This window comes from Neofelis nebulosa, chromosome 16 (genome assembly GCF_028018385.1).
Source record: "Neofelis nebulosa isolate mNeoNeb1 chromosome 16, mNeoNeb1.pri, whole genome shotgun sequence".
NCBI lineage: Eukaryota > Metazoa > Chordata > Mammalia > Carnivora > Felidae > Neofelis > Neofelis nebulosa.
In genome coordinates, this window is record NC_080797.1 from 2,876,312 (window position 1) to 2,888,758 (window position 12,447).

The window sequence follows — 12,447 nt, forward strand, 5'->3', positions numbered from 1 at the left end:
TCCCTCCTTCACTGCATTCCTGCCTCGTTCCCTTATTCTATTTTCTCTCACACTTGGTTTTTTAAATGATTTTTTATTTTTTATTTTATTTTTTTTTAATTTTTTTTTTCAACGTTTTTTATTTTTATTTTTGGGACACAGAGAGACAGAGCATGAACGGGGGAGGGGCAGAGAGAGAGGGAGACACAGCATCGGAAACAGGCTCCAGGCTCCGAGCCGTGGGCCCAGAGCCCGACGCGGGGCTCGAACTCACGGACCGCGAGATCGTGACCTGAGCCGAAGTCGGACGCTCAACCGACTGCGCCACCCAGGCGCCCCGCGTTTATTTATTTTTGAGAGCAAGAGAGACAGAGCATGAGCAGGGGAGAGGCAGAGAGAGAGGGAGACACAGCATCGGAAACAGGCTCCAGGCTCCGAGCCGTCGGCCCAGAGCCCGACGCGGGGCTCGAACTCACGGACCGCGAGATCGTGACCTGGCTGAAGTCGGACGCTCAACCGACTGCGCCATCCAGGCGCCCCTTAAATGATTTTTTAAATGTGTGTTTATTTTTGAGAGAGAGAGCAGGGGACAGAGCCCGAGGTGGGGCTCCAACCCACAAACCGGGAGTTCATGACCAGAGCCCGAGTGGGACCTTCAACCGACTGAGACACCCAGGCGCCCCTCTCACGTTGGATTTTTTTTTTAACCTCCAAGGAGGCTAAGACTGGGTCTTGGCTGGGGGGTATTCACAGCACCTAAGGTCGTAATGCCCGGCACAGAGCTGGCTCTCAAAATTATTTACTGACTGCAATAAAATAATGGCAGTAGTCCAAGAAATTGGGGGGTGGGGTGGGCCTGCGGAGGCTTTTAAGGGCTAAGAAGGTAAAGAAACAAAGGGCGGGGGGGGGGGGGGCAAATGTATCTCTGACCCCCACTGGACACCGACTCTTTCTGACCCTGTCCGGTTACCCAGGCCTCGGGACGCCCAGTACCTTCTCGGCCCAGCACGGCAGAGCCTCCCCACCCCTCCCCCGTGCACCCCTCCGCAGCCCCCCTGCACCGCTCACCTCCAGCCTCCCAGCCCCGCCCCTTTCTGCCCAGAGCTGGGTCCTGCTTTTGGGGCGGCTCTGTGAGCACCCTGCCTGGGTGACCTGGACGGATGGAGGAGGATTGGCTGACCCGGGCCTGGCGGGGTGGGGCAGGGCGTGCCCCTGGAGGTGCCGCCAGGATTTTAGGTCTCACCGACGGCAGTAGACATCCAGACTCGGGCTGGCACCATGGCCGAGTACGGGGTGAGAGTGTCCACGGGGGAGGCCATCGGGGCTGGCACGTGGAACAGAATAGCTGTCAGCATCGTGGGGACCCTGGGGGAGACCCCCCACACACACACACACACTGCCCCTGGACCATTTCGGCAAGGAGTTCAGCAAGGGCGCAGTGAGTGCCTGGCGGGGCAGGGGTGAAGGCGGAGCGGGGAGCCGGGATGGCCTGCGGGTTACTAAATCTCTCCCTTCCAGGTGGAGGACTTCCGGGTGGCGTCGCCCCAGGACGTGGGCCGGGTGCTGCTGCTGCGATTGCACAAGGGCCCCCTGCTGCTGCCCAGCCCGGTGGGGCCGCTGGCCCGGGACGCCTGGTTCTGCAACTGGCTCCAGCTCACCCCGCCGCAGGGCGCCCCCCTCGGCTTCCCCTGCTACCAGTGGATGGCGGGCTCCGGGATCCTGACGCTGCGCGAGGGGGCGGGTGGGCAGGGCGGCGCTGGGGAGGGCAGGCAGGCGGGGAGGAGCGAGCGTGAGGTGGTCGGGAAAGGCGGGAAAGGCGAGGGGAGCGGACGGGGAAGCTGGTGTGGCCACTGGGGAGGTTGAGGGGGTAGCAGCCCGGTGTGGGTGCAGGTGACCTGATCGAGGGTGGCTGGAGTGGAGGCCAGAGCAGCTGGGGCCAGAGGGGGGCGGGTCTCTGCCCTCCTCACCCCTTCCTGTGCCCTCACAGGCAAGGTCTCCTGGGCAGACGATCACCCCGTCCTCCAGCAGCAACGCAGAGAAGAGCTGCAGGCCAGGCAGGACTCCTACCAGTGAGGAAGGGGCTCCTGCGGGGTGGGAGTGGGGCAAGGGTGCGGAGGGCAGGCATCGCTCAAGGGATGCAGGGCAGCCTGGCCAAGTCCCTGCCAGTCCTCTCCGTTGACATCAGCATCCTGTGGGAGCTTGTTCGAAACGCAAATCCCCTGGCACCTTCAGACACTGAATCAGATACTGGGGGTGGGGACGGCAATGCTGTTTTAACAAGCCTTCCAGAGGACTCTGGTGCCCAGCGAAGTCTGAAAACCACTGCTGGAAATGCCTCACCCTTGCTGGTGCCTTCCTTGCCCTGGGGCTTTTTCTTACACCCTCCTTCCTCGAAATCTGGGCAGAACCAGAAATACACCACCCCAAGGCCCAGGAAACTCACTTCGCGGGGTAGGTGAACCGAGGTCCCTGTCTCTGCTCTGGGCTCAGCCGGGAGAGCTGGGGTCCCAGAAGCCGCCCTGGCAGTGGGATGGCCGTACAGGTTGCAAGGGACCTGGGGCTACGGGTGAGGATCCCCGAGGCAGAAGGCCAGGGACTGTGCTCAAGGGGTGGGTTTTCAAAAGGTAGTGGTATGGCCAACTCAGCCCCCGCTGGGGGCTGCTATGTGCAGTCTGGGCCTGCCGGCTTTTGAGCAGGTCTCTGGAGAAACAACACACGCAGGCTCATTTGGTTCCTGTCTGTGGAGTGGCTTTCTTCCCTTCTGCCAAAACAAAGACCCACGGGTTCTGAGACCTAGGGCTAGTCTGGGCCCCACTGAGGGGAGCTGTGACCCCTTAGGCATCACTTAAGCTTTACGATCTTTATTTTCTTCTGCCAAAGAAGTGAAGAATACCAATCTGATGTGTGTTATTAGCAAGAATAAATGAGAAAATGGTTAAGAACACACCTAGTCGGGACACCTGGGTGGCTCAGTCAGTTGACTGTCAGACTCTTGATTTGGGCTCAGTCACCATCTTGCGGTTCTTTGTGAGTTCAAGCCCTGAATCGGGCTCCGCGCTGACCTTGCAGCGCCTGCTTGGGATTCTCTCTCTCTCTCTCTCTCTCTCTCTGCCCATCCTCCTTGTGCGCTTTCTCTCCCTCCCTCTCTCTCAAGTGCCAAGCCTTGCACAAACATGTGCCATTACTCTTGTCCCTCAGCCACCTGTGCTGCAATTGTCTAGACCCTCAGTATCGAAAGCGTGGCCTCAGGTGACCGTCAGCATGACCTGGGAACTTGTGAGAAACGCGGCCTCTCGGGCCCACCCACTGCACACCTACTAAATCAGAATCTGCGTTTCACCAAGATCTCTGGGTGAGGGCGTTCGTACATTACAGCCAGAGGAGCAGGGTTCAGCCACCACCTGGTAACAGGGTGCTTTAACGACAACTTGCTCTTTGAAGTTGAAAGTTCAGAGCCAAAGGCAATGATTGATTGAGAGGAGGAAAGACAGGCCGGGGGTCGTCAGCTCTGCCGGGATGTGATCTTACCATTTCGCCCAAAGGGCTTCAGGCCGTGTTGTGCTAGCTCGACTTGACCTGCCGTGGGCCAGGGCAGAGTGAGTTTCTGGGCTCCCCCAAGCTCTGGGAGCCAGAGTGTCTCTCCGTGGGATGCCTTCTTGAACTCCTTCTTCACGACGGCCTCCCTCTGTGAGACGCGTCTCTGTAAGTCAGAGATTCCGTGGGCACAAGCACGAGGCCAGGCTAGCAAGCAGACAGGAAGAAACGGCCTGTGTCAAGAGGGCGCCAAAGTGCTGGACGTGTAGTCAGATCTCATAGGCCAGAAGCCAAGGTCATTCCCTCCCTGTCTCCAGCGATCTAGATGCTTTACTCTTCTGTCTCTCTGCAGAACAGCTTTCTGTGGGTCCCAGTCCACACAGCGGAAAATGGCCCCAAGTAAGAGTCCCCATGTGTACATGCGCTAGTCCAGATACCCAGAGAGAGACACAGCCTCTCTGGGGGTTGTTAAAAAACAACATTCAACCGAGTACGTTTTTATTCGGCGATGCACGAACCAGGCGGCATCCCACCCAGCAGATAGAAGGGAGCTCTGAGGAGCCCTGCAAAATGGAAGGCTTACTTCATAGGCAGATGCGGAGCAGAAAAAAGGAAGTTTCTAGCAAAGAGCAGATTGGTTCAGGCAAGGTCACCTCCCTTTGGGGAAAGGTGGGAATCTATCAGGCAGATTACCTTACAGATGCTAACCAGGTAATTCCAGATTGACTGGTTCAAGGTCACATACCTGGGAGAGGCTGAAATTGCAAATAGATTAGGTGTTGAGTCTTGGCTTGTCGACGAGGGCTTAGCATGAGTGACTCCATTTTGAACCTGATGTCTCTCTCTCTCTCTCTCTCTCCCTTTAATGTTTATTCATTTTTGAGAGACAGAGAGAGACAGAGCTTGAGCAGGGGAGGGGCAGAGAGAGCGGGAGACCCAGAATCCGAAGCAGGCTCCGGGCTCCGAGCTGTCAGCACAGAGCCCGACGCGGGGCTCAAACTCACCAACCGTGAGATCGTGACCTGAGCCGAAGTCAGATGCTTAACCGACTGAGCCGCCCAGGCGCAGCCCGATGTCTCTCTTTTAACAGCCCCCATCCCTACTTCTCCCGGAACGACTTTGCTTGGCCTACCTCTGGTTAAGTGCCCAGCCCTGCACCGGTCAGCCGTGGCCAGGGGAGAAGTCTCACTGAGGGAACACAGTGGCTCCCCCGAAGCCTTGTGGCTGTCAGGCAAGGGCAGAGCGAGGAACACCCTTGCTTGTAGAAGGGCGCTGGCTCTGCCCAGGGCCTCCGAGGGCCTACCTCTCCCTTCGCCCTAGTCAGCGGGTTCCCCGAGGCTTCTCGCTGACCGCCTTCTTGCTCCTCCCTCCAGATGGAAGACTTACCGCCCAGGCTGGCCTCGCTGCCTGGACGAGAAGACCGTGAAAGACCTAGATCTCAACATCAAATACTCTGTAACCAAGAATGTCCACTTCTACTTGAAAGCTGGCTCTGGGTAAGAAGGCCCACCCTCTCCCGACCCTGGGCCTCAGATGCCCTAGGACCCCTGCCTTCTGTCCTCCCCCACCACCAAGGATGCGGGTCACACAGCCCTACCCGGGGCATAGCCTCTGCCCGCCACCCGTCCTCCCGGGACAATGCCTCCCTCTGTCAGGGGTAGTGGCTACTTCGGGCCCCGGAGGCTGCTTCAAGACTCCAGAAAGGATAAGGCCAGCTGCCAGGGGAGGGTCTCCCGGGGCCCCTTGCCCCCCGCCCACCCCTGACATCCTCTGACAGGTTTACAGAGATGACACTCAAGGGCCTGCTGTACCGCAAGGGGCTCTGGAAAAGTCTGCACGAGATGAAAAGGATGTTCAACTTCCATAAGTCCCCGGCCGCTGGTGAGGGACGTGGGCTGGGGCTCCTGACTCCTTCCCTGAGACATCCGCTCTCGTAGCCGTCCGGAGCCTCAGAAAACTGAGCGCCGAGTCACCGTGTGACCCTGGGCAGGGGCCCTGTCCCTCGCTAGACCTTACCTTCTCCACAGATACAAAGGAGAGTGTAGACGGGGGCGTCCCTAACCTTCTAATGCCTCTCAGTCCAGCCGTGTTTGTTGGGCAAGTACCCATCAGACACTGAGTTAGGGGCTGCGGATACTCTCTTTGTCCCCGCAAGGCTCCCATTTGAGCTGGCGAGTGGACATGAGGCTCAAAATCAAAATAATGAGCTTTACTTGTGAAACCAGTTCGTTGGCTCCAGCGAGAGTACATCAAAGGAGGACCTGCCTCGTCTAGGGGGTGTCCTGTAAAGCTCTCCCAAGGAGGGGACTTTTATGCCGAGGCCTCCAAGCTGAGGGGGTGTCGACGGAACCAAGAATGGTGTTTGAGGGGGGCGCCTGGGGGGCTCAGTCGGTTGAGCGTCCGACTTCAGCTCAGGTCCTGATCTCATGGCGTGTGGGTTCAAGCCCCACGTCGGGCTCTCTGCTGTCAGCTCAGAGCCCGCTTGGGATTCTCTCTCTCTCTCTCCCGCTCTGCCCCTCCCCTGCGTGCACTCTCTCTCTCCCGAATAAATAAACATGTAAAAAAGAAGTAAAAAAGAAATAAAAAAGAAATGGTCATCACAGGATGGTGACCTCTGCGAGGCAGTGACAGCAGAGGTGGAGTGGACCAGGTGGGGCCAGACCTACCCAGGAGGGAGCGGGAGCGGCAGGGAGAGGCCCCCCCCCCCGCCCCCCGGCTCTGCCACAGCAGCCAGCTGGATGGGGGTGCTGTTCCCCAGATGTCAGGTGACAGGAGGGGCTGGGCCAGAGCAGGAGCCCGCGGTGGGTCCCAGATGTGCTGCGTTTAAGGCTGCTGAGTCCCGGCCTTGGGCTATCGGGTAGATGGTGGGACAGGTGCACTGGGGACTGAGATTCGCTGCTTGGCCAACAGCAGTGGCTGAAGCCGAGGGCTGAGAGGTCGCCCGGAAGAAGGTATAGAGAAGCAAAGGGACCCGCGGATGGCCCCGGAACAGCTCTGCCCGGAAGGTGACCTTGACCTAGTCCCCTCTTCCCCACCCCCACAGAGTACGTGTATGAGCACTGGCAGGAGGACGCCTTCTTCGCCTCCCAGTTCCTAAACGGCCTCAACCCTGTCCTGATCCGCCGCTGCCGCTCCCTCCCAGAGAACCTCCCCGTCACCGGTGACATGGTGGCCCCCGTGTTGGGCCCCGGGGCCAGTCTGCAGGCTGAGCTGGAGGTGACGGGCCCGCGTCCGGGCTCTGCACACCGCCCCCTGCTGGAGGCTCAGCGTTCCTAAGGGCTGCGTGCCTGGAGCGCCCTCTCCGGGCACACTCCTCTCCCCTCCCCCGTCCCCTCCCCGCGCCGCCACCCCTGCATCCTTCAGAAAGCCAGCCGGCAGCCCCTGCTCCCCTTCTGTCTCCCGCAGAGGGGCTCCCTGTTCCTGGTGGATCACGCCATCCTCTCTGGCGTCCGCACCGTCATCAACGGGAAGCCTCAGTTCTCCGCAGCCCCGATGACGCTGTTGTACCAGACGCCCCCCGGGGGAGGGCCTTTGCTGCCTCTCGCCATCCAGGTGGGCAGGGGGGCAGGGGGAGGGAGGGGGCTGGACAGGGCGGTCGGCGGGCACCCCGTGGCCTCCTCTGCCCACACCGGCTTCTCCTACAGCTCAGCCAGACCCCTGGACCCACCAGCCCCATCTTCCTGCCCAGCGACAACAAGTGGGACTGGCTGCTGGCCAAGACGTGGGTGTGGAACTCGGAGTTCTCTGTGCACGAGGCCCTCACGCACCTGCTCTCTGAGGTTTTCACCATGGCCACGCTGCGCCAGCTGCCCCACTGCCACCCGCTCTTCAAGGTCGGTGGCCCGGACCGTGCCCTAGGCTTGCAGGTCCCTGTCCCTCGGGGCTCTCCTCCGCCTGTCCCCATGTGGCTCTGTCCTTCCAGGCTGGGGGTGCAGGGCCCAGCCCCTACGGGCCTGCTTTCCCACCGCCGGAGCCTGGGGGAGGGGGAGGGGGACAGGGGTGAGGGAGGAAACTGCACGTGAGAGCCAGCTGTACCCCAGAGAGGGCCCCTTCTTAGAGGAGAGCAGCTCACAGCCAGCTGCCATCCAGAAGCCCAGTTTTAGGAGAGACCTGGGGCTGGCAGATGCCAAAGTGTGAACTTGGCCTTGAGAGACCCACGGGTTTTCTGCAGATGGCGGCAGGGGTGAGGGAGCCCTGGGAGGGGAACCCGTGTCTCGAAGGTGGGCTCTGTAGGTCCCCTGGGCTCTGCTAAGCCTTCAGGTGGCCCAGATTGCTTTCCCCCAGGGACCCGAGGCCTTCTCTGAAGGCCACGAATATTCCCCATGGCTTTTTGGATTCTCTGATTCTTGCTTAGTCTCCTCGGTCCCAGATACAGGCCCTTCTCTATCCGCTTCAGTCCACGCTGACTTTTTCCGATCTGCAGCTCCCAGGGCCCGGTGCCCTGCGAGATGGTTCCAGTTTGTGCCACACGCCCTGGTTTCCATGGCGCGCTGCCAGCCCAGGGACTAGGAAATCACAGAATGCCGGAGCTGGAGGGCTTGTAATGTTCATCCAGGCCAGAGAGAGCAAGGTGCCAGGCCCAGATCACAGCACAAGATGCCGGTGGAGCCCAGCCCCTGGTCCTAGGTCTGGAGCCCTGATCCCTGTCCCAGGCCGCCCCTCTGGTCCCCATCGGCTCTTTCCAGGGGGAGGTCTGAGGCCAGAGGGAGCCAGGCCTCCCCCACCTCTCTCTTCTCCCACCCCTCCAGCTGTTGATCCCACACACTCGCTACACCCTTCACATCAACACTCTTGCCCGCGAGCTGCTCATCGCCCCGGGCCAGGTGGTGGGAAGGGTAAGAACTTCCTTAGGGAGGGTACAGGGGAGATGCCTGCCATTTGGAGAAGCTGAGGCCCCGGGGTGGGGGAAGTGGGGGGGGGGGGCTGTCTCTCCCACCGGTGCTACCGCATGCTTCTGGGTCCAGGGCTCTGGCACCCACAAGTCCTGTCTCCCAGTCCACAGGCATCGGCCTCGGAGGCTTCTCTGAGCTGATACAGAGGCGCACGGAGGAGCTGAGCTACACCGCCCTGTGCCTGCCCGAGGATATCCGGGCCCGAGGAGTGGAAGACATCCCGGGCTACTACTACCGGGATGATGGGCTGCAGATCTGGGGTGCGGTGGAGAGGTGAGGGGGCCAGAGAGCTGGGGGTCGGGGGAGGGCCCAGGGAGGCTCCCGACAAGGAGCAGGGCCGGACGTCAATGACACTGAATAGCGGTTGCTCCTCAGAGAGGGTCAAGGTCAAAAGTGGGGCCTGAACCCAGTGCACCTTGCAGCTTTGTCTCCGAAATAGTCAGCATCTACTACCCGAGTGACGCATCCGTGCGTGACGACAGTGCGCTCCAGGCCTGGGTGCGGGAGATCTTCTCTGAGGGCTTCCTGGGCCGAGAGGACTCAGGTACGGAGACCACGGCCCTCGGGCCCCACCCTCAGGCGCCTGCGGTGTGGCCCTGAGGACCCCGGTAGCCCCACGTCCACCCGCGTCTTCCCGCAGGGGTGCCCTCCTCGCTGGACACCCGGGAATCCCTGGTGCACTATGCCACCATGGTGATCTTCAATTGCTCTGCCAAGCACTATGCTGTTAGTGCAGGGCAGGTGAGATGGGGCAGTGCCAGGGTGGGGGGATGGAGGGGGCCAGGCTCCGGGGACTCACGTTGCCTTCTCTGCCTGCAGTTTGACTCCTCCATCTGGATGCCCAACCTACCTCCCACCATGCAGCTGCCCCCGCCCACCTCCAAAGGCCAGACAGAGCCAGAGGGGTTCATAGCTACCCTCCCAGCGGTCAATGCCACGTGTGATATCATCGTCACCCTCTGGTTGCTGAGCAAGGAGCCTGGAGACCGAGTGAGTGTGGGGCGGGGGGGCCGGGCCAGGTCCGCTCTGGGGGATGCGAGCGGATATTGTTCCCCTCCCCACCGCCCCGGCCCAGACCCCACACTGCCGTCAAGGAGCGGGGTCCCTTCACCGCACGGAACCTTCTCAGGGGGGCACATGAGCATGGGACATCTCATGAGGAGGGGCAAATGATCGAACGAGTTGATCCAGAGTCACCCTGAGCTGCAAGGTGACCATGCTGGGGTGGGACGTCACGGCACCCCCTTTAAAACTCCGACGTGAGCTTTTAGCCCGGTCCCCAAGAGCTACCCACTGCGGTCCTCAAATGTTTGGAGGGAGGGGCAGAGGTGAGGCTCTGTGGGAGGCTTCTTCCAGGTCCCCAGGGTGGAAGGCCAAGGCGGGTCACAGCTGCTAAGCAGCCCCTTCATCTGACCTTGCCGTTGCCTTCCAGCGGCCCCTGGGCACCTATCCGGAGGAGCACTTCATCGAGGAGGCCCCTCGGTGGAGCATCGCCGCCTTCCAGAGCCGCCTGGCCCAGATCTCGAAGGATATCCAGAAACGGAACAAGTAGCTGGCCCTGCCCTACACCTACCTGGACCCTCCGCTCATCGAGAACAGCGTCTCCATCTAAATCCCCTGAAGAACAGGGCCCCGTGTGACATCCCTGTGACCCCATTGATCTAACCGTCCCCCCTCCCAGATAGCCAGGCCCCCCGTATGCCTCTCCTGGGGCGACCAAACCACGTGTAACTCACCCCACACCCAAGAAAACAACAGAAACAAAACAGAGAAACAGCCCCTCCCCCACCCTCCTCCCCCCAGAGAACAGGACCTCATGGGACTCACCACCATGCCTTTTGAAGACTCCAAACTTCAAAATGCCCACAGCCCCCTGAAAGGGTTTTAGGACTTTGTTTTGCTTTGCATTTTTGCATTATATTATTATATCGTGGGGCGGGGGGGGGATATAATCCTGCCCCTGACCCCACCCACCACAGCTGAGCGGACCTAATGGTCACCTGACACAGGGCAGCCTCCTATAGCCTGTCCAGCAGCAGAAGGACAGGCAGGTCGAGAAACTGCCCGAGAGGTTGATAGTGACCTCTGGCCGCAGCTTTAAAATGAACAACCCACTGAAAAGGGGCCCCCGGAAACAGGGCAGACAAGTGTCTGGGGACGGGCAGGCTGTGCCCGCGTACCCTTTCTTAAGACCCTGCTTCCAGGTCGGGCGAAAAGCTTGCCTCTTCCATAGCAGGGTTCCACTTCCAGAGAATCACGTTGCCTTCTAGATTCAATCCTCGGTGACGGGCTTCTGGCGTTCCCCGGGCATTCTGTCATCTGCGTTTCTCTTTTCTTGCTCCAAATCAATGAGCCTTCCAAATCGATGTGTCCCTTTGAACCGACCGAATGATTCCCATCTCTGTCTCCTGTTGGAGGTTATTAGTGCTTTGGTATTTCGGGTTCACTTGTTTTTAGAAATCCGCATGGACAAAATGCAACATATATTCAAATCATTGCCTAAGCGCAGCTGTTGAGACAGCAGTGCTTCAGAAAGTGCCAGCACGCGGCTCCTGAACTGTTCGCCCTCTGTTGGGATTGTGTAACACAAATGAGTCAGGGGCATATGGCTGTTAAGCTTTTTGGCTTCAAGCAACAGAAAACAATTCCTGATGATCAATTAAAGAAAAAAAGTCTATGGAAAAGAAACTGAGTGTCTCGAGGCGTTAAAAACAATTAAATACGGTCCTCAGGAAGGACTGCAAACCCAGGACGCTCTGGGCACAGGAACCAATGGAATGGCCAAGCTCCTACAATTTTCTGCCCTTGAATTATTGGCCTCGATATTCCAATTCCACGAGGAAGGGCATGTCTGACTGAACTTGGAGTGGCAGAAACGAATAGTTGCTGTGGCAGAAAGAGTTTGGGCTCCTTAAATATCTCAGGTTGGGGCGATATGACCCATTCTGGCCAATGGACTGTGGAGGAAGCAACGTATTTCACGTCCTAGATGAGGCTGTTAAACACTGGTGTGCCTCCCCCGTCCTTCTCTTGCCCTTGAGGCTACCTGGGAGGCATGTTCCAGAAGACATGAGCCCCATCCTGCCCTTTATCACTAGACTGTGAGCTCACGAGGACCGGGTTCACAAGTGCCCACCACAGTGTCTGGCATACCGCAGGTGCTCAGTAAGTAGGTGTTGAACGGAGGAGTTAATACACAAGTGAGTCCTAACACCCTTCTGTGCCCCTTTTCATTTACCTGTGTGTCTCCCCAACTAGACCATGAGTTTCTTGAAGGCAGGAGCTGGGTCTCATTCAGTTTATATGCCTGGTGCCCAGTGCTGTGCTGACACATGAGAGATATCCAACAAACATTTGCTTGATGGTGGATAAAAGGAAGAATGATGGGATGGATGGACGGATGGATGGATGGACGGACAGATGGATGGATGGACGGATGGATGGATGGGTGGATGGACGGACGGGTGGACGGACGGACGGACGGATGGACGGGTGGACGGACGGACGGACGGACGGGTGGACGGGTGGACGGGTGGATGGACGGGTGGACGGACGGACGGACGGATGGACGGATGGGTGGATGGGTGGATGGGTGGGTGGATGGACGGATGGACGGATGGACGGATGGACGGATGGATGGACGGGTGGACGGGTGGACGGACGGATGGACGGATGGACGGATGGACGGGTGGGTGGATGGACGGATGGACGGATGGACGGATGGGTGGATGGGTGGATGGACGGATGGACGGATGGATGGATGGACGGATGGGTGGGTGGGTGGACGGGTGGACGGATGGACGGGTGGACGGGTGGACGGACGGACGGACGGACGGATGGGTGGATGGACGGATGGACGGATGGACGGATGGGTGGATGGGTGGATGGTGGACGGACGGACGGATGGACGGATGGATGGATGGGTGGATGGAGGGATGGACGGATGGACGGATGGATGGATAGGTGGATGGGTGGATGGACGGATGGACGGATGGACGGATGGACGGATGGATGGATGGATGGGTGGATGGGTGGATGGATG

At 59.5% G+C, this 12,447-nt stretch overlaps 1 protein-coding gene across 1 annotated transcript; it reads left to right on the forward strand.

The window, feature by feature from the left end:
* The first annotated feature begins 1,233 nt into the window (after nucleotides 1–1,233).
* On the forward strand, nucleotides 1,234–11,620 carry ALOX15B (arachidonate 15-lipoxygenase type B). The gene is given in 15 exon segments (XM_058703244.1): nucleotides 1,234–1,359; nucleotides 1,361–1,417; nucleotides 1,498–1,720; nucleotides 1,967–2,048; nucleotides 4,887–5,009; nucleotides 5,291–5,394; nucleotides 6,557–6,729; nucleotides 6,919–7,065; nucleotides 7,158–7,346; nucleotides 8,262–8,348; nucleotides 8,509–8,678; nucleotides 8,828–8,949; nucleotides 9,046–9,146; nucleotides 9,225–9,395; nucleotides 9,838–11,620. Coding segments are annotated over 15 exon segments (2,031 nt in total). The 5' UTR covers nucleotides 1,234–1,257; the 3' UTR covers nucleotides 10,018–11,620.
* Nucleotides 11,621–12,447: the final 827 nt, after the last annotated feature.